The sequence below is a fragment of the Carettochelys insculpta genome, chromosome 1 (genome assembly GCF_033958435.1).
Source record: "Carettochelys insculpta isolate YL-2023 chromosome 1, ASM3395843v1, whole genome shotgun sequence".
NCBI classification, from domain to species: domain Eukaryota; kingdom Metazoa; phylum Chordata; order Testudines; family Carettochelyidae; genus Carettochelys; species Carettochelys insculpta.
Window position 1 is genome coordinate 272,041,717 of NC_134137.1, and position 21,476 is coordinate 272,063,192.

Genomic DNA, 21,476 nt, shown 5'->3' on the forward strand with positions numbered 1-21,476 from the left:
CTCACATATCAGTGACCAGGTTAGCTGTGGGGCATATGGATATAAGTTTCTAGGTGGCATTTTTGGGATTTCTTTGTAATCTTTGTGATGCTCAGGTGCCCTTGGAGCCCTTGTTGTGTTTGATGTAGATGAGTGACTCCACTACTGTGGACACCAGAGGGACTATGTACCTGACTGTCAGGAAGCAAGGGTGGAATCCATAACTGGCATAAAAGAGGCTTTGCAGAGAGGAGGCAAGAGTGGAATTACCACAAGTATATTCTGAGTATGATAATAAGGGAAACCAGTCATAGTGGTGGTAATTTAAGAAGCAGTGGAATAATTTTTCCAAGAGTTGGTTATCCCTTTCTATCTGCCCATTGGGAACTCCACACCAAGAAGCTTGTAGAACATATATTGAAACCAGATGATGAATTGTGGAGCTTGGACTTACGGGACAGCAGAGGAAAATCAATGAAATTGGAAACGTATTTCCAAGGACAGACAAGATGTTTCTTGGGCGATGAAGGTAGGGCAGGAAGGAATGAAATGCTCCATCTTGGTTGGAAGACCAACCACAATAAATATCATCATGCAGCCATGATAGTAATCCAGTGATACAATGGACTAGGCTTGTGGTAGAATGGGCAAGAGTTAGAGTGGCTTGGAGAGTAGATTCTTGGTCCAGGAGCAAAGAGTGTAGGAGTTTATATAATTCTAGACATTGGTGTGTAGACCACAAGAAGCTCTGTGAAATCAGGTTCAGGGTTTTCACTTGGCCAAAGTGACGGGTGAGTGGTATGTAAAGACATAATTTTAGAATTAAGAGGTTAGGTTGTCCTTCTGAAACACAGACATGTAATAGACTGTCCCATCCCTCAGTTGAAATTGATTTGGGTGGGAAAACAGTGGTATTTAATATCTGACAAAGGTGTGTGGCAAATGGGTCACTAGGCAAGGGAGACTGGATGGATGACATCAGGCTATTGTCCACCATACCATTAATTAAGTTACATAATTTAAGGATCATGGAAGGGGATTCCAAGCAGTGTTCCCTGTAAACTGAGCACTTGGGCAGCCACCCAGGAGAGTTCAAATGCCGCCCAGCTGATTAGCAGAATGGCCACCAGAGTACCCACAGACAGCAGCATGTGTTTCTAATAGGGATGAACATCTGCACATGCCTCAGTGTGCATAACAAAATTTATTCTGCAATGGATGGAAAAATATAGAGAGGACTCTGTTTTCAAGTCAGTTTCAAGATATTCATCTTTGCAAAACAGGGCATCCACCTTCCCATTTCCAACCCTGGGCAGTAGAGCATCATGAATGTGAACCTGGAAGAAAATAGAGATGAGCAAGTCTGGTTTTCATTAAAGTACCTGGTCATGGCAGAGGAATTCAAGTTATTTTTTAAGATTTGTAAGAACCTACACTAGAAACTAAGGCCCTTCCAGGAGCTGGTGCCATTCCCTGAAAGTTGTCTTGATTGGTAGTAGCTCCTGATCCCAGATATTATACTTTCTTTTTCCTGCACTTAGTAGACTAAATTAAGTGAAATTGCCTGATTCCTTGTTTGCTGGGACAGTTTATCTCCAAAGAAGGAAACTGAATTAATTGATTTCTACTATAAATGACCAGATGGAATCAGAGAGTGGACCAGGATCAGTACTGAGGTAAAAATCTCTCCTCAAGTGTTCAAAGATGAGTTGGGCCTTTGAGAACCAGAGGAACTGAGCTCATTTCCAGAAGAGTGCCATAAACAAAGCTACCAGAAGTTTCAGATGAACTTGTGGTAATGATTGGTGAACTGCTGGACTCCTCATCCCCCTTGGGCCTGTACAGTTACAGATGGGCTATGTCTACACTAGTCAAAAACTTTGAAATGGCCATGCAAATGGTCATTTTGAAGTTTACTAATGAAGCACTGAAATACATATTCAGTGCCTCATTAGCATGAGGGCAGCCGCGGCACTTCAAAATTGACGTGGCTCACCACCGCGTGGCTTATCCAGATGGGGCTCCTTTTCGAAAGGACCCTGGCTACTTCTAAGTCCCCTTATTCCTACGAGCAGATGGGAATAAGGGGACTTCGAAGTAGCTGGGGTCCTTTCGAAAAGGAGCCCCTTCTGGACGAGCCGCACGTCAGTGAGCCACGTCAATTTCGAAGTGCCGCAGCCACCCACATGCTAATGAGGCGCTGAATATGTATTTCAGCGCTTCATTAGTAAACTTCGAAATGGCCATTTGCGTGGCCATTTCAAAGATTTTGGCTAGTGTAGACACGGCCATGGTGACTGATTTGTGGGGATCCATAGGTAGTTCCCCATGGAAAACAGTATTACCTAGGAATTCAATCATACTCTGATCAAATTCACAACTTTCTAGTGTTGCCTAAGAGATGATTCGAGTGAAGCCTATCCAGGATGTGTCACTCCTGCTGATCATGAAGAGTCTGGTGTTCAGAAAAGATTAGGCTAGCACTGAGGTGTATATATACAAAATTGGTGGAAGTTTATTGAGGCATTGCACAGTCTGAAGAGCATCCCTCAATATTCAGGTGTATATGTTGTGTTTAAGGCAGAACTCCATTCACCCCTTCCAAAATCAGATTGAGATTATAGGTTCAGTGGAGGTCTAGTTTGGTAAATATCCTGGCAGAGTAAAGCCGCTAAAAGAATTTGTTGATAAGCAACAGGTAGTACTGATTCTCTTGATGATTATTCAGTGTCCAGTTGCCCACACAGCGCCACAGAGAGCCGGCTTTTCTGGCCACAAGAAAGATTGTCTCCTTTCACATTTTCTCAGATATGGACTCTTAGTGCCTTGTAGTTCTGATTCAGCAAGAGACTAGATACACACAAAGTGAGCCTTGGATCTGTCTGTTAAATCTTCAGCCTAATCATAGTACCAATGAGAAGGCAAAACAACAGCCTTCTTGTTGAAAATATCTGTGAAGTCCCAGGATTTGGTTTTTATCTCTAAGGCTGCAAGAGAAGCCCTTCAAACTGGTCCCCCCATCCCAAAGTTCTTGGCTGAGACCGGACTCCCTTGGAATCACTCGAGAGAAGAAATCTAACCCACTACTGGGCTCCAGAATTAAAATGCACAGCGTTTGATCACCAAGGAGCTAGGGATCATATGTCATAAGCCATGGAAGGCCAAGAATGATTGAAGACTGTGGGAGAGACCAACCCAAGCTGAAATTACTTATGCAGTCCCTGAGGGATGGTGACCTCCAAGGGTAACCTCTTCTGTGACTTGGCCTGAAGATAAGAGAGAAGTGTTCATGGTGTCCATGCAGTGACAGCCTTGTGCAGTGTGAGAACCTTGGTTCCAGACTAATCTCTGTCACCAGGGGTTGTTATAACAGAGGTGCATTGAGCATTGATTAGATGCCAGTAAGGTACTTGAGGACAACTGTAGAAGCCATGAATGGGAGCAAAGAAGAGATGCCAGCCTCACCCAGGTGCCTCTACCAGCACTGGAATCTAACATATTCTTGGCTAAGAAATGGGTCATCCCTTTGCCATACAACTCAAGGCAAACTATCTCAGCCCTCAGCAGTAGAAGCATAGACCTTATGCCTCATGTTGATTTTTCTCTGCATTGGAGACATGGTGTCAAGCTGTTCCCATTGCACAGGCTCAATTTGTGGGGTGGGTGTGGAAGGTGTTCTGACCCAAGCCAAGGAACCACTTTTTTTCCTGTTGGTATCCTCCAGGCAGTTGTCTGTCTTAAAGTAAAAAGTGGACCCAAGTTGGTCAGAGCTTCAACCCACACAAACTTGCCTTTGATCTTGTTCAGATGGAGCCAGCTTTGTACTACTTGGTGTCTGTGACCAGGCACTGAAACTCCATGGCGTGGTTGCTAACTGGCTGGATCCCTTTCTCAGGGCCTGCAGCACACAGCTTGTTACATGAATGTTCAATCTGGGTCTTCAAAAATTATTGCTGTGACTTGGATATAATTCTTTATTGGCCCAAGAAAGAGCTGGATTTTTCCAATAGTGAAGAGGCTGAGACCTGCATCTCTTTGGTCAGCAAACTGATGACGAGCCCCACTCTGGACTAGTCTGTGGTATAAGTTTGCAGGCATAATAGAAACAAAAGCTGACAGTGGTTCAGGAAGCTACAGGACTTATCATGGTGTCCATCAAACTTGCCTGGTAAAGGAATCTTCTGTTCTTTACAGTCTGGTACAAAACTTGAGTATATTAAAGCAGTGTTCTGCTCTTGCAGAGTGATAATCTGGGTTTGTAAATTCACAAAGCTGCTACATGGCCATGTTACTTTCTGTGGGATTCATCCTGGAAGATGAAGATACACCATTTTTGGTTTTGGACTGCAAAGACCAGAATTGTCAAATACTAGAATGTGGGTGATCATATTTAGTGAATACAGCAGGAATTGATTGTCATGAATAGGAGTCTAGATTAAGAAGGGAAGAACTGGAGCTGAGGGCCAGAGCTACCTGAAGTGAGGCAAGGCAAGACAAGGGCTGGGGCCAGGAACAGTAGCTGGCTTACACAGGCATTGGTCAATGCTGAAAGCAGCCATTGGCCTAATGCTGCTCCTGTGTTTGAGAATGCACCATTGGTTCCTTCAGCCAGTCAGGCAGTCTGGCCAATCAGGTGATTCTCTTGTAAACTATGTGTTATTAAGCTTCAAGTTCTCTGTTGTTTGTTAGGATGATGAAGCTAACTGGTCCCAGGCTCAGCTGCATGAACTAATTTCTGTTAATGGGTGAACCCTGATGCCTGTAGAGAGTCCCGTTGTCTTCAGTGAGGTTCTTTGTATGTCCCACTCCCATTACCAGAAACTATTGCAGAATTGGGGTCTACACTCAAAGAATAAAGGCCTCTTTTATACCTATAGAATTTACATGCTAGATTGTGATTTAAGTTATGTTGGTGTAAATCACAAGTGACTTCACTGAAGTCAGTGAAGTTAAAGCAGTATGAGAAACTAGTTTATGTGAGATCAGATTCAGTCCTTATTATACTACTGTATTTTCAAATATTGCCACTTGCTGATGATACCTGGATATCCCAAACAAGAATCCTGTGTCCAACTCCTCCTGAATTTTGGAGAAGCTAGAGACAGGATCTGAATTTCATAGTTAGCCAGCCCTCTATAAAAGAAAAAAAAACAGAAACCAGTTCAGTTACCCATGTATGTGAGAAAGTTTGAATCCAGAACTAACCTCAATAGCTCAGGTCCATCCTTAAGTGAATCAAATTTTTGATTTAAATCTTCAAACCTTAACCAAAACTTCTCTAACCTCACGATAGAGTTAATATCCACTTGTCCCTGATTTTCTAATGAAATGAAGTCTCATTCGCTGTGCTGTATCCATTTTTTTCTACTGTTAGAGAGATTAAACAAGAGGAAGAGCCTGAGATAGACGTGTGGGAGCTCCTAAAGAATGCTAAACCCAGTGACTATGAGAAGATTGCATTTCAGTATGGTATAACTGATCTGAGAGGCATGCTGAAACGTCTGAAACGCATGCGTAGAGAAGAGAAGAAAAGTGCAGGTATGATTAAGGAAAATGTTTCTTACATGTTGATTAAACATGACAAAACACTGAAGAAGTGGATGTGTTCCACAAAAGCTCATCACCTAATAAATCATTTTTTTAGTCTTTAAAGTGCTGCATTTCTACTGTTTTTGTTTTGTTATAATACAGGCTAACATGGCTAACTCTCTGTTACTATGTGGATTAAACGTGGACCATTTTCTTGAGAGAAAATGAGACAAAGTCCATGAAATATATACATTGCACATGGGAGTAAGCCAGGGGCAGGTGTTGGGTCACAGTGCTTGACATAAAAGCCACACACCATTTGGTATTTACACTAATGGCCTGTGTGCCAAATTGTGGTTCTTAATTAAGTACAACTCCCATTGACTTGCAAGGGAGGTTTGCTTGGTTACAGACGGCAGAATTTACTCCCTGTGTTAGGAGTGACACTTTATATTATTAAAGTTTAGGAATATTAAACATCTTGGCTGCATCTACACTAGCCCAAAACTTCGAAATGGACATGCAAATGGCCATTTCAAAGTTTACTAATGAAACGCTGAAATACATAGTCAGCGCCTCATTAGAATGCCGGTAGCCACGGCACTTCGAAATTGATGTGGCTCATAGCCGTGCGGCTCGTCCAGACAGAGCTCCTTTTCGAAAGGACCCCAGCAACTTTGAAATCCCCTTATTCCTATCTGCTGTTAGGAATAAGGGGATTTCGAAGTTGCCGGGGTTCTTTCGAAAAGGATCCCTGTCTGGACGAGCCGCGTGGCTGTGAGCCGCGTCAATTTTGAAGTGCCGCGGCTGCCGGCATTCTAATGAGGCGCTGACTATGTATTTCAGCGCTTCATTAGTAAACTTCGAAATGGCCATTTGCATGGCCATTTTGAAGCTTTGGGCTAGTGTAGATATAGCCCTTATGTGTGTTTCGCCATTAATTTTTTGTTCTTAATTTTGAAACTTCGCTTCACTGAGAACCTGGCTAGCACACAAAAGCTCCTTTTTGTGCATGGTACATTGATTCAGAACTGCCCTTTCCTACCCAAGATGCTTAGTAATACAAATAGTGCAACTTATGTACATGCACGTGTATTTTGGCCAAGGTAACATTCTGGAATTTGCTTGTACACTGAGTTGCTTTGCAGATTAATTCCAGTTAACTGTGTTGCTCCATTGGTTCCCCAGAGGATTTCCCTTATGTAGAAAATATCTCCCTCCCGGGACAAAGGTCAGGAAGCTTTCCAAGGAAAAGAGAGCATGGCCAAAGCCTTCTTATATACCCGTGGTCCCCATAAGGCTACTCTCCACCACCATATCACTCCATTGAGGCATCTGTCAGATGCGTGTAAGTCAGAACAATCTTTAAAGTGTTCCAACTCATGCCACAGACAGGAATAACCACTGGCCAGTACCAGCATCGAGGGAACATAGTGTAAAGGCCATCTTTGCTCAATCTACAGTCCTGCATGGAGTACAGTTTGGCCATACCTGGTAGTCTGGGCCAATGAATCCAGAAATAATGTATATTTATTTAATTATGTCAGCTACTACCAGAAGTAAATAAATGATTCTGTTTCACTCAGTCTTGTTTGGAAATTAAAAATTATCTACTGTCATTTACACAGAGCTTAATTCTTTTTCTTGCCTATTAAAAGCAATTGTATTTAAACATATTCCTTTGTACCATAATATGGTAGAACTCTTCTGACAAACAAATTCATATGCTACGGCTACACTGCCCCTTCCTTTTGGAAGGGGCAAGCAAATGTGGCTAATTGGAAATCCAAATGAGGCACAGATTTAAATATCACACACCTCATTTGCATACTTATGTGGGATCTCAATTCCAGAAGACGTGATTTCAAAAGCCAAAACAGCCATGTAGATGGGTTTCATTCAAAAGGAAAAAAACACTTTAAAAGCATCCTTCTTCCTAATTTTTTTCAGGAAAAAGGGTGCTTTCGAAAGCGAGGTTTCCTTTCGAATGAACTCTATCTACATGGCTGTTTTGGCTTTCGAAATCAATACTTCCAGAATTGAGGTCCTGTGTGAGCATGCAAATGAGGAGTGCGATATTTAAATTCACACCTCATCTCCATTTCTGATCAGACGTATTTGCATGCCCCTTCCAAAAGAGAGGGGAACTGTAGCCACAGCCATAATGAAGAGGATAGAAAAGGTCACTCTGCCACTCTATTTACTTTCTGATAAATCATAAGCTAGGGGACAGCCAATGTAAATCAGGAATCCCCAGGTTTAAAATTAATCAAATGAAATACTTTGGGTATGTTCTTAAATACAGCATTTCATTTAATTAGTTTAATTTGCTGCCAAACATATTACTGAAGTTATGACCTCAGTTTGGTCCAAAAAGGGATGAAACATATATCTAAATATCAAATCTTGTTCTGAATAAGAACAAAAATTTACATAGGACAAAAACTTGCATAAAACATCAAAACTCTGCTTCTGAATAGAAGTCAGCCACCAAATTCCTGAGATCAGGGAGAAGTCACCCATCTCCAACACCATAGGCAAGTTATTGCTCAATTGACCTATATGGGTACTGGTCCTCATCTACTAAATCCTCTGGCACTGGCCAGTGTTGAAGGAGAGAGTATTGGACTAAAGGGACCTTTGGTCTGTGCCACAAGGGAAGTTCCTACATTGAGTGGAACTCTCTAAAAGGTGGAGCCATGTGGGGAGAATCTTCTTCTCCCCTCCCAGGCCTGCTGCAGGAGCAATGCCAGGAATCAAAGCAGGCACTGTAGGCCTTGGCAGGAACAGCAGCATCCCAGCCAGTTGCTACATACAAGGACATTTGAATCTTCTAGGCAAAAGGATGGGAAAGGATCATTAATTGCTCCAAAGGGTGAAGAACTAGGATATCACTCAGCACCTGCACCAACTCTGATTAGCTGCCTTTCCTGTTTTCCCATTCTCTCGGGCTGCATCTCTACTACGTTTCCCTTTCAGAATGCAAATGAGGGAGATCAAAAATGCAAATGAAGTGCTGATTTACAAATCTCATGCCTCATTTGCATAATCTCTTCCGATTGCGTTCCCAAAAGGGACTTTTCTGAAAGCAAAAACAGCCGTGTAGATGGGCTTCCTTCAAAAAACATAAAAACAAAAAAATTCTATTTTAGAAAGAACTCTTCTTCCTATTTCGTTTCAGAAAGAAGTGTTCTTTGGAAAATGTTTGTTTTTTTTTTCTGAAGGAACCCCATCTACACACCAGTTTTTGCTTTTGGAGAATTCTCTTCCAGAAATGCAATCACACGAGATTATGAAAATGAAGTGTGACATTTGTAAATCAGCCCTTCATTTGCATTTTTATCTCCCTCATTTGCATTCCTCCTCTGAAAGGGGAATATAGTGTAGCTGTAGCCACACAGTGGCTGCCAAACCAATGAAGGTTTTCCTGTATCTGGGTTTTTCTTTGCAGACCTGTAAGAGGATCTGAAAATCTATATACCTTGGGGAAAATCTATAGCTTTGACAGATACGTACTGCAGACCTGTCTTATTTCCCTCACATTAACTGCGCTATAAACTGAGTGTCAATTTTGGGGTAATTGAACTTGTATCTCTACTCTGTGATCAGGAGATCCCAGTCAAGTTTCAGGTGACCAGCCATCACCTGTCTCTGGGTAGGAACCCTTGGCTATGTCTACACTGGCCCCAAACTTTGAAATGGCCACGCAAATGGCCATTTTGAAGTTTACTAATGAAGCACTGAAATGCATATTCAGTGCTTCATTAGCATGCAGGCGGCCATGGCACTTCGAAATTGACGCACCTCGCCGCCATGCGGCTCGTCCCGACAGGGCTCCTTTTCGAAAGGACCCCGCCTACTTCCTACATGGGAATAAGGGGACTTCGAAGTAGGCGGGGTCCTTTTGAAAAGGAGCCCTGTTGGGATGAGCCGCCTGGCAGCGAGGCGCATCAATTTTGAAGTGCTGCGGCCGCCCGCATGCTAATGAAGCGCTGAATATGCATTTCAGTGCTTCATTAGTAAATTTTGAAATGGCCATTTGCGTGGCCATTTCGAAGTTTGGGGCTAGTGTAGACACGGCCCTTGTGCCACTCCCTTCTGACCGGCAGCTTTAAGGCTGTGAAACTTCCAGCCTTACTCAGTTGATAGGAATAAGGGGATTTCAATGTTTGTGGGGTCCTTTTGAAAAGGGCCCCGTGTAGGCGAGCTGCGTGCGATCGAAACACAGCACTTTCGAAATGCTGCAGCTGGCAGCATGCTAATGAGGCTCTGAATAGTCATTTCAGTGTCTCATTAGTGTGCTCCAATTTGGCCATCAGCATGGCCTTTACAAAATTTTGGCCAAATGTAGACATGGCCAATGATACATAAGATTAATACAATTTGGTCTCCAACAGATACTGCATGACAATGCAATTGCTGTCACATCAAGACTGACTACACTATAATTATCTGTGAGCAATTTACCTGTGGGAACAAACTTCAAAATCAGCTGAAATGTTCTTGATACCTCCAAGCTTTACCTAGCCTTATAGGTAATAAGGTGAAAATATACATTTTATATGATTTTTATACAAAGCCACAAATTGACCAAAATTATAACTCAAACCAGTTTTGCTTAAGTGGATTTGCAAACCAAAGTGAATCTTTTAGCAAACCTCCTTAGAGATTTGATTTTAAATTTCAGTTTAAAAGTGGACTACCCTGTACTTTTGCCTGCTTCAACTATTTTCACGACACTCTGCACAGTTCTAGTATAAAGGGAACTGAAGATTGCATATTCCAACTCATTGAAATAATTTGGGAGTTTCATTCACTCTTAGGCAAATCACAAAATGCTTACTCTGGCAACAGGAAATTCAACGGGAATTTTGCCTAAGTAAGGACTTCAGGGTTGGCCTAAGAAGCAGTAATAACACCAAAAAGTTCTACTGTAATTAAGTTCATTATCAATGGGTTCCATATTATGTACTGTATATTAATAATTTTATCATGAAACAATTATTTGCAGCAAGCTTCTTATAGTACCATTTGGGTTTTGCATTATGCAATGACCTGATAACTTGAAATTTTTCATTTGTTTCCCTTCTTCTTTTCATGCATCCTGCAACAGCTTTTTCCAAAATTCTGGATCCTGCGTATCAAGTGGATAAAGGAGCTAGAGTAAGGTTTGCTGTGGAGTTGGCAGATCCAACAGTGGAGCTCAAGTGGTATAAGAATGGCCAAGAAATACGGCCAAGTACAAAGTAAGTGATTTTTAGTAAAAGCATGTACAGCAATAATAAATTCCATACTCACTTTTTAGCTGAACTAACACACTGCATCGTCCCTTAAAACTAGCTTTGTTTCATGAAGGCTTACCCCTCTCAGTGACCAAGTTCACACCAACTTCTTTTGTAGCCTATTTATCTTAATCATCCTACCAGCCAGACCTCTATACTGAGGATTCAGTGAGCAGCTTCCCTGTCCTACTTCTTAGTGTTAGCTTGTGCAGGATTGGGCCCAGTACTAAATGAGTGTCATTGTCCATAAAGTCTAGGTATCTTTAATCCATCAATCTTCCTTGACCAAATCACAGGTCCACCACAGGCTGATTGGACACCCATTGTGTAGATGCTAAACTGAACCTACCAACTCATTTCACACAGGCTGTTGAACCTCTGTCAAATGCTAATGAGCGTTGGTCATTATTGACCTGCATAAATCTGAACTTGACCTGCATAAATCTGAACAAGTGACATAAATGTAGAATGCACTGTGTTCCATTACAACTCCCCTGAGTCATCGGACCTACCAGTAGTTACATCTTCTTTACCTCAAAGCTATTACTAGAGAAGTAGCCGTGTTAGTCTGTAGCTTCAAGAACAACAAAAAGTCTTATGGCACCTTATAGACTAACAGATATTTTGGAGCATAAGCTTTCATGGGCAAAGACCCGCTTCATCTCATGCATCTGATAAAGCTATTATCGTAACTCAAAAACATGCTAAGAACGTCAGCACAAAGACTAGGTTCCTATTATTAGTTTTTTCACCTTTACTGGTTTTAGTCTTCAGATGCCCACTTTGTTTGGTTGTCTTCAAGATATGGTTTACAATTATTTTTCAAAATAATTGTGCCTGGGATTTGCAAAGGTGCTAGATGCCATGCAAGCCTATAGGTTTTCTTACTACAGGGAATTTACTGCTACCTCTCCATCCTTTTAATGGCAGGAGAAGAACTTTTTGGCCATCCACTCTAAAACCCAGCACAAAACACGAGTTCCCCCTGCAATATTTCCATGAACATTTTATAGTTAAAATAATAACAACAACAATAAAGACCATGTTTTGCTAATTCTGGGTTGTCCTGTGGAAATTCAAACAGGTACATTTTTGAACACAAAGGTAACCAGCGAATTTTATTCATCAATAACTGCACATTGACAGATGATGCCCGCTATCATGTGACAGCTGGTGATGAGAAATGCTCCACAGAACTGTTTGTAAGAGGTACATCATCTTACTCTTTTAGTTTTAAAACAGCAGGCCAAACCCTTAATTATGGTCAATTAGCTTGGCTCAATTTACTAGAACCATGGCACTTTACGTTGGCTCTGATCCAGTGTGTGTCTGTAGGTCCTACCTTCCACACTTTGACAACCCAGCAAACCCTAGGACCTTTGTGAAACTGTGATCGTGTAGGTAGATTGCAACCTATTTTGGGGACCCACTGAGTAAAGTATTTTAGCCTGGCTAGCAGTACAGAGATTTGACGATACTCAATACACTCAAGCCAACTGAACTTTTAAAAATCATCACAAACCAATCTTTCCAGCTGTAGATTTAGGCCACTAAACTTCAAAGAAAACTTGTCTTTTTCTCAAGCATGTGGACTGGTGGCTAATTCTTCAAGTCTCATTGTACTTGCACTGTTAACATTCCTATTGGAATCACTAATTGGGCTAGTGGTACACAGGCAGTAAAAGGGAAGCCTTTTGGCTAAAGCTGCGTTAGAAAATTGGAGGGAAACTCCTGTTTGTAGGAAGAAAAAATTCAGGGAAAGAAAAAAAAAACATTTAATAGATTTCAAAAAAACTATTTAAAGAAATTGTGACTAAAAACCCTATTGAATAGCTGTCAATGTCCTTTTAAAGTAATGTATTATCAAGGTTGTAGTCTCCCTTTTTTATTATGTTGACTTGAGTTTTAACAAGAAGGGATGGTTATAGCTTATGAAGATTCAATATTATGCCATTTCCATCACAGCATATGATGACAACGTTGTATTCTGAGGGGTGGAGAGCTTCTAGGAATGGAGTGGGTTTGCACTTAATACCTACGTTGACACACAGTTTGTATACTGGATTAAGAGAGAGGTTTATATTTTAACTGATTCGAGATCCTGCAATAACTATACCTGCTATTGGCCATGAAGTCTTAGCCAATATTGGAAGAAGATGATTTGTATTAGAATTTTAAAAAATAGAATTATTTTCTGTTGCAACGTTGTTTCTATTTGATTTAGTTCTGTTTCTGAAACATAAAAACATATTTTTTCCTCATCATAGAGCCACCAGTGGTGGTAACCAAACCTCTGGAAGACCTGAGTACCTATGTTGGTGAAAGAATAGAATTATCCTGTGAAGTGTCTGAAGATGATGCAAATGTCAAATGGTAAGCTGCTTTCAACTGCCTCAGAGTAGATGCTCTTATCCCCAGGAATGGATAATGCAGTCTGTTACGGACAATTTCATCTTCTGTGTATATAACTGAAATGTAATTGGAAAACATCAGAAAAAAACTTTAAAAAAAAACCCTATGGGAGCAATAATATGCTTTTATTTTAATTAATTAATTAATCAATTAATTAGTTCATTTAAATCTTTTTTTTTCTTGCCCTACATTATACAAACACTTCTCTTGAGCTCCTCAGGATACTCATCCATACAGAACTTGCTTAATATAGTATGACCAATGTTAAATTTCACTAAGAAAGTAATATTTATTGTCTTTTATCAGGTTTAAGAATGGTGTGGAGCTGACCAATGAACCTAGATCTCGATACCGACTTAAGGTAGATGGTAAAAAACACACCCTGATCATAGATGAAGCTACCAAAGCTGACAGTGCAACCTATTCAGTAATGACAACTGGAGGGCAATCAGCTGCTAAGCTTTCAGTTGATTGTAAGTACCGTATTACTTTCTTATTTGTACCTGAAATTTTACTCCTATAGCAGATTAGTTTTCGAAGTACATGAGTGCTCTTTGCTTATTTCTAGGCGTATATTGGGAAAACTGACCTATTTATTTATTTATGTTACCGTAGTATATAAAAGTCTTAAACATGGACCAAGACCCCATTGTGCTGGATGCTGTACATTCACAGTCCCTGTTCCAAAGAGATCAAAATATAATTATATGACATGGGACAACAGATGAAGACAAGCACAAGGCGGAACACACAGCAATAATGAATATTGGTCATCATGGTAGACTGTAGTGTCAGCTGATTATTCTCATAGTGATTTTCTTATAGCTAATCTTCGGAATCAGTGCACTGAATTTTTTTTTCTTTTCAATATTATTGGGGTTAACAGAAAATTAAGTCAGGCTGGTTGAAAATTTTCTATCAAAAATTTTTTATGAAAAATTGGGTTTTTGACAAAATGAAAATTTTCACAGAAAAAATCTACTTTTCAGCTGTAACATTAGAAAACCAGAAAGCTATTTTTTTCACCCAAAACCAGAAAAAATGGTCTTTTTTATGAAGTCAACATTTTTCTTGGAGGCTGTGTCTACACTAGCATTCCTCTTTCAAAAGAGGCATGCAAGTGAGGGAAATGGAAAATGCCAATGGGTTGCAGATTTACCTATCTGGTGCCTCATTTGCATATTCTTCTTTCGAAAGAAGAAAAACAGTGTAGCTGTGGCTCTTTGGAAGATGGGGTTTTATTTTCGAAAGAGCCACATTGACACTATTTTCCTTCTTTTGAAAGAAGAATATGCAAATGAGGCAACAGATAGGGCTAGAGAATGTGACCTATGAAGAAAGGCTGAAAAAATTGGGCTTGTTTAGTTTGGAAAAGAGAAGGCTGAGGGGAGACATGATAGGGGTTTTCAGGTATCTAAAAGGGTATCATGAGGAGGGAGAAAACTTGTTCTTCTTGGCCTCTGAGGATAGAACAAAAGGCAATGGACTTAAACTGCAGCAAGGGAGGTTTAGGTTGGACATTAGGAAAAAGTTCCTAACTGTCAGGGTGGTCAAACACTGGAATAAATTGCCAAGGGAGGTTGTGGAGTCTCCATCACTGGAGGTATTTAAGAACAGGTTAGATAGATGTCTGTCAGGGATGGATTAGACACTACTTGGTCTTGCCATTGGGGCAGGGGGCTGGACTCGATGGCCTGTCGAGGTCCCTTCCAATCCTAGTGTTCTATGATTCTATGATTCTATAGGTAAATCTGCACCTTATTTGCATTTTTTATTTCCCTCATTTGTATGCCTCTTTCAAAAGAGGAATGCTAGTGTAGATGTAGCTGGAGAGAATAAACATTTTCTAACTCGCTCTGTAAATATGAGGAGTGCTACCATGAACTAGTTTCCCTACCAACAATCCTTAGACTTGGAATGTGAAAAAAGAATAGAAATGATATTGACAATACAACATAGAAATGCATGTAATTATCTTCCCACACTGGAGGGTTGTGTCCATGTATCTTTAAAAGTGACTAGAATACACATGCTTACCAGCGAAGCACATGTATATTTGCAGTTTATTGTTTTTTACTTTGGAGTAATGTTGGAAATTATTGCAACGTACTTTTAATATTTTTGTAAATATATGTGTTTATTATTGAATATAAAATAGCAGAGCTCATTTTGCCTTTCTTCTAGATATGCTAAGTCCTGCCACATTTGCAAGCATGTCCCACGTGTTTTGCTTAACCCATTTCACTAAGTCAAGATGATCGCCACCAGAACTATGGCTAGCTGGGAAAATTATTCGTATACATAAATTTTCATCTCTAGATCACCAATGTGAGAGAAAGCCACTAGCATATTATAAGTGATCACAGGTGTGGGGGGCGACCATATCTCCCTGTCCCAAACACAGGACAGGGAGATGCTGGGGGGAGAGGGGCAGCTTCTCCCAGCTCCTCCAAGCCCCGGGGAGCTGGGAAGCAGGCAGCAGCCATTTGCCCTCCCTGAGCCCTGGGCCACAGCAGCCTCTAGCACTCCCAGGAGCCCCAAGGAAGTGGCAGGAATGGGGCAGCGGCAGCACTTCTCCCAGCACACAAACTTCTCTGAGCCCCAGCAGCAGGGACAGGAGAGCCACAGTGCTTTGCTCCCTCCCTTCCCTGAGCCCTGAGGAAGCAGCAGGGAGGGGGAACCGTGGTGCTTCCCCCAACACCTGCCTTCGCCAAGCCCTGTGGAAGGGGAAAGTAGGCTAACCTGCGAGCTCCCTGCTCTCCAGCCAGCAGCTGCTAGTGGACAATATGGGACAATTAGTCCCTTTTCTGAAATAAGTAGGGACACCTTTTTGGCATCCCAAATACGGGACCATCCCACCAAAAAGAGGACAGTGTGTGTGGGGCGGGGGGTCATTTGTGGTCTCACTATAATTGGTGGTGGACAAGGGATAAATAGATTAAGATTAATCTATCATCTGACCAATGAAGGTAGTTTTGCATAGTCCTATTATTGGGAAAGCAGGCAGTGTTTGCCCATTCCATGCCTGCGTTGTGGACCATCAGTCAGTCTATATGGTATTTTTCAAGCACATATACAATTAAAGAACTTTAGTCACTGTTACATGAAATAGAGGAAGGCTAAATGTTGCACAGTTTAAGTAGAGATTGCATGTCAGTTTTGTACATATTACTAGTATTTAGCCTTGAGAGTTGTATTTCGTAATAATTATAGGGCTGCTTATATGATCTTCAGATTATGGCTCCTAGGAGCAGCTCACAAAGGCTATGTTTACCCAAGAGTGTTTTTCTGGCAAAACTGGGCTTTTGTCAGACAAACCCACAGAGCATCTACATGCAAAATGTGCTTTGTCGACTGACTGTTGACAGAACTCAGCTCATCTGCTGGCAGCATTTTACCTCTCCATGTTTAGGTATAACACTTCTTTCAACCATGTTCTGTCAACAAAAGAGCCACGTAGATGTTCCAGGGCCCTTTTGTCAACAGGCAGGGCTTCCAGTTCATTTGACAGCCCTGTTTGCAGAGCTGCCAGTCAGCTGTTCTTTTGAGAGAGGGCTGGGCAGTCTGGCTGCTCTCTGTTGACAGATTGGATTGCTCTTTTGAACTGCTTTTATGTGCAGATGCACTCCGTCAACAGAAGTTTTGTCAGGAAATCCCTTTCAACAGTCACTTCTGTCGATAGAGGCTTCTCGTGTAAACATACACAAATAAAATAATGAGCAGTTACAAAATATTAGCAATAATTTCCATGGTTCTGTTTTCCTAAGTGAGACCACTGAAGATAATGCAGCCACTCACAGACCAGACTGTGAGGCTTGGGAATGAAATCGCCCTGAAGTGTGAGATATCGGAGAACATAGAAGGGAAGTGGTACAAAAACGGGCAACTTATTCAAGCTAGTGACCGTGTAAAGTTATATCACAAAGGAAGGTAGGCCTCCTGAAATGTTAATTGGATTGTCATAGAATGACTTACTGCAGGCAATGCCGAAGTGTGAGTTGCCCCACTTATATTTTTCCATCCCTCAAAGTCAGGCCCCCTTTAAAGATATTTACATTTTACCTCACAATAAAAGGAATATTTGTCAGCTACCAGCTCCACGCCAGTCCTTTATTTCAGTCAGCTTATTTCAGACTGCTAATGAGCCATGATGGAATATTTTGTGTTTTATCTACATTTCAGAGATGCATTTTGCCTGAAGTGAGTATTGCACTCGCTGGGGTACATAAAGTAGCAAGGTCAAGACAACTATTAGAAATGATAGAAAATACATTTTTTTTTTACCATTTCTATTCCATTTCCACATGTTGGGCACAAAATTCACATCTCTGTTAAGACAGGTTATACGCATGTATCAGGCCCTTTGGATTTATCAGACCCCCCCGTTCTGAACATTGGACAAATTTTCCAGAGCATTAACTTACTATTTTCTCCATTTTTTAAAAGAGCTAAGGGCCAGATCCTCAACCACAGTACTTTTCCTCTGCACTGCACCAACCCACTAGAAGGGTATCTGGGAATTCCACATGTGGAGGAGAATGCGTGGGTGGTGTAAAGCTACTGTGTTGGGTCTACTCACTCTTCCACCACTTAAATGTAATCAGCACCTAGTGACTGACCAGAGCTGTGTAACAGACCCTTATGCTGATATATAGTAGAATAACTTTGCCGTTGCTCAAACTCATGGTCCCAGGCATGTTGGGATTGGGTATGGGTGCCAAAAAAAGGCGGCATAAAGCCACTTATCCTGCTCCTTTCAAATTGGTCCTGACCTGAGCATAGCTCACTTGGACCAGAAGACAGGACCTCAAAATATCTGAGTGTATTTCTGGACACTTCCCCCAGGTGTAAGACAGAGCAGAACAGCATGCCCTGCTTACCCACTCTGACTCTATACCAGGGACAGACAATCACAGTGGATGGCAACAGAAAAACGCTGAGCCACAAAGAAGGACCAACATAAATAAGGCCTAGTTCATGGGAAAGGGACATCAAATTTTCTCACAGAGGTCTAACTGCAACCATATAGACAGTGACTCAAAACACATGAGTAAAATAGATTGCACTCCTTGCAGTTTTCCATTTCTATCATCAAACATAAAACATTAAGAGCCCTAGCAATTCCTACTTTCCATGTTGCCTTCCTCAAGAAAACTAAATTTTAGCCACCACCAGTTTAATCACTTAAAACACTATTTAGCATAGAATAGCAAAGATTTTTTAGAGTCAGTAATCTGACACAAATGAGCAGATCTGGTAAACTTGTAACTTGAGATGTAACAATAATTCTTCCTTATATCTGCATAAAGACTACAAAATACAATTAAAATCAATATATTTTATAATTTTTCACAGAATCCACAGGTTGGTTATAGGAAGCGCCACTGCTGATGACGAAGGTGATTATATGTTCGTACCAGATGCCTATAAAGTTAATATACCCTGCAGAGTACATATCATAGGTAAGTGCACAATAGATCTATAATTATAAAGTTTTCTTTGATCTATGGAAAGTGAAAGCTGTGTGTGATATCAAAAATTTTGGTCAGACATTCCTTGAAATTGACATGCAATCCTCCATTAGCGGAACAGAGTTTTTACTTAGGCAAAATGCAAGGGAAATAGTCAGAAGTCATGATGTGGCTATGGTTTGAAAGCCTGATCCAAAAACCTTTAAAGCCACAAGAAAGACTCCCCTGCAGAATTTCTAAGCCTAAAAATAAGCAAGTATTAAGAGTTTTTTTCAAATACTTGCTGCTAGGCCTCTATGTAGCATGCATTATAAGAGTGGAATGCACCACTGTGCTCCTCAGTGTTCTGACTTCTCATTCCATTTGAATTCTGACACTTTTTTCCAACTTTTCTATACAGGAATGGTGGTACAGGGCATGTTACTCCATATGCCTATCTTATCACACAATCTCTAGAACAATCATTAATTTTATTAACCAAGATACATTCAATCAGTTAAATATATAATTGGTGCATGAAGCCAATTTTTCAAACAAAAGTAAAATATCATAGTGACTGCCTGCTCAGTAATGCCCAATTAGCTGGGTTATGAATCCTAATATTAATCATAATCATTTAGTATTGGGGATGGCTTTATCAAACTGTGCATGTTAAAACAACCATACATAGCAAAATACAGGTATCCGGGAGAGAGAAGACAGGCTAAGAACAGAGAGTGACAGTGATCTATCAGTAGCTTTGTTGTGGACCTTTGGAGGTTGTTTTGAGGCAGGAAGGGCATAAGAAAGGTAGTAGGGTAAGCTGTCTCCCCTCCCAAAGATGGTTAAACCATACTAAAAATATCAGGGAAGCATTCAAGTTAGAGTAGTTTGAACCACTTTCCTCTGTGTTATAACATGTTTTATATTGTATGACAGGTCACTGTACTTACCCAAATGTGCTTCTCACTGTGTCAGGACTATAATAAATTTGGCAATGTCTGAACTTTCAGATCCTCCTAGGCTCCATCTGGAGGGCCTTGGTGAAGATAACACAGTGACAGTAGTAGCAGGAAACAAACTACGACTTGAGATCCCAATCTCTGGAGAACCGACTCCAAAAGTTACGTGGAGTAAAGGGGATAAGGTATAACTAACTGCTGGTTTTAGTATTTGCATATTTCTACAGTTTGGTGAAGGGTCTTTTTCATCAAAAATAGTTGTCATCATGGTGAGTCATTCTGGTTTAATTGTTTTATGGCTGTCACTCACGCAAAGTATAATAAGGAAACACTTGCTCAACTACATTGTATCTTTGTAATTCTGATTCCAAAGAGAAGAGTAAGCTTGATATGCAAAATATATGGTTTCCATTTGGTGTTCTTTTGGAACAGGATTGACTAACTACAGTTATTCAGATAGAGGAAATGGCCTTCCTGTGCATAAAATACAAAGGGCAGGAATGAATCAGACACAGTGTAGAGTAGCCTGCACGATCCTCCCCTTTTCAGAAGTACATGTTTCTGTATGAACATAAAATCCAGCTTCCATGGTCATTTGGAGAACTGAGCCAAACATTATATGTACTACTTTTAGAATGTGGATTCATGGAAAAAGCTAAATGGAACCACTCTGTCTGTATAGCCTGACCTGCTAATTAACACAGAATTATCCAGCAGTGGCAAAATTGTTCTTCCTGTAATCTATCTGAACAGCAGCTACATAGTACATTTTAAATAGAAGTTACATTGCACATCTAAAGTGATTTACCTTGTTAACTGGCTCCTCTAAAGCTTTTAGTTTCTATTCTGTGAAACTGTTGTGTTTTTTGGTTCACAGCTTCAAGCCTTCTGCTTCACAGGGGTTCACGTAATCTAAAACGTATAGCATAACGTAACACAGTCAAAAACACAAACACTATAGCTGCGTCTACATGTGCACGCTACTTCGAAGTAGCGGCACCAACTTCGAAATAGTGCCTGTCGCGTCTACACGCGTCGGGCGCTATTTCGAAGTTAACTTCGACGTTAGGCGGCGAGACGTCGAAGTCGCTAACCTCATGAGGAGATAGGAATAGCGCCCTACTTCGACGTTCAACGTCGAAGTAGGGACCGTGTAGACGATCCGCGTCCCGCAACGTCGAAATTGCTGGGTCCTCCATGGCGGCCATCAGCTGGGGGGTTGAGAGATGCTCTCTCTCCAGCCCCTGCGGGGCTCTATGGTCACCGTGGGCAGCAGCCCTTAGCCCAGGGCTTCTGGCTGCTTCTGCGGCAGCTGGGTATCTATGCTGCAGGCACAGGGTCTGCAACCAGTTGTCAGCTCTGTGTATCTTTTGTGTTGTTTAGTGCAACTGTGTTTGGGAGGGGCCCTTTAAGGGAGCGGCTGGCTGTTGAGTCCGCCGTGTGACCCTGTCTGCAGCTGTGCCTGGTATCCCTATTTCGATGTGTGCTACTTTGACGTGTAGACGTTCCCTCGCTGCGCCTATTTCGATGTTGGGCTGAGCAACGTCGAAGTTGAACATCGACGTTGCCGGCCCTGGAGGACGTGTAGACGTTATTAATCGAAATAGACTATTTCGATGTCGCAACATCGAAATAAGCTATTTCGATGTTGGCTGCACGTGTAGACGTAGCCTATATCTGTTTTTTACACTATGTAAAACTGCAAGTAGTGCAGGATTTTGACAGGAAGCTATAACTTAGCTCGTGTTCAAGTTTGTTGTGAAACAACAAGCCAGGCAAACTTGTTACAGTGACACAATGTAAAATATCACATGGAACTATTTGGCCACAGATAGATCTAACACGCCACATTTCCCAACCCC

The 21,476-nt window shown here is 41.3% G+C and overlaps 1 protein-coding gene across 4 annotated transcripts in view; it reads left to right on the forward strand.

Moving 5' to 3' along the window:
• MYBPC1 (myosin binding protein C1) overlaps positions 1-21,476 on the forward strand; it is a 114,390-nt gene that overhangs the window by 60,677 nt on the left and 32,237 nt on the right. For all 4 annotated transcript variants that reach the window (XM_075007537.1, XM_075007509.1, XM_075007517.1 and 1 more), the window contains 8 exons: positions 5,354-5,517; positions 10,622-10,754; positions 11,875-11,999; positions 13,058-13,163; positions 13,509-13,675; positions 16,970-17,132; positions 18,558-18,664; positions 19,666-19,799. In XM_075007537.1, coding sequence (XP_074863638.1) covers positions 5,354-5,517; positions 10,622-10,754; positions 11,875-11,999; positions 13,058-13,163; positions 13,509-13,675; positions 16,970-17,132; positions 18,558-18,664; positions 19,666-19,799 — 1,099 coding nt within the window. The remainder of the gene's footprint in view (positions 1-5,353; positions 5,518-10,621; positions 10,755-11,874; positions 12,000-13,057; positions 13,164-13,508; positions 13,676-16,969; positions 17,133-18,557; positions 18,665-19,665; positions 19,800-21,476) is intronic.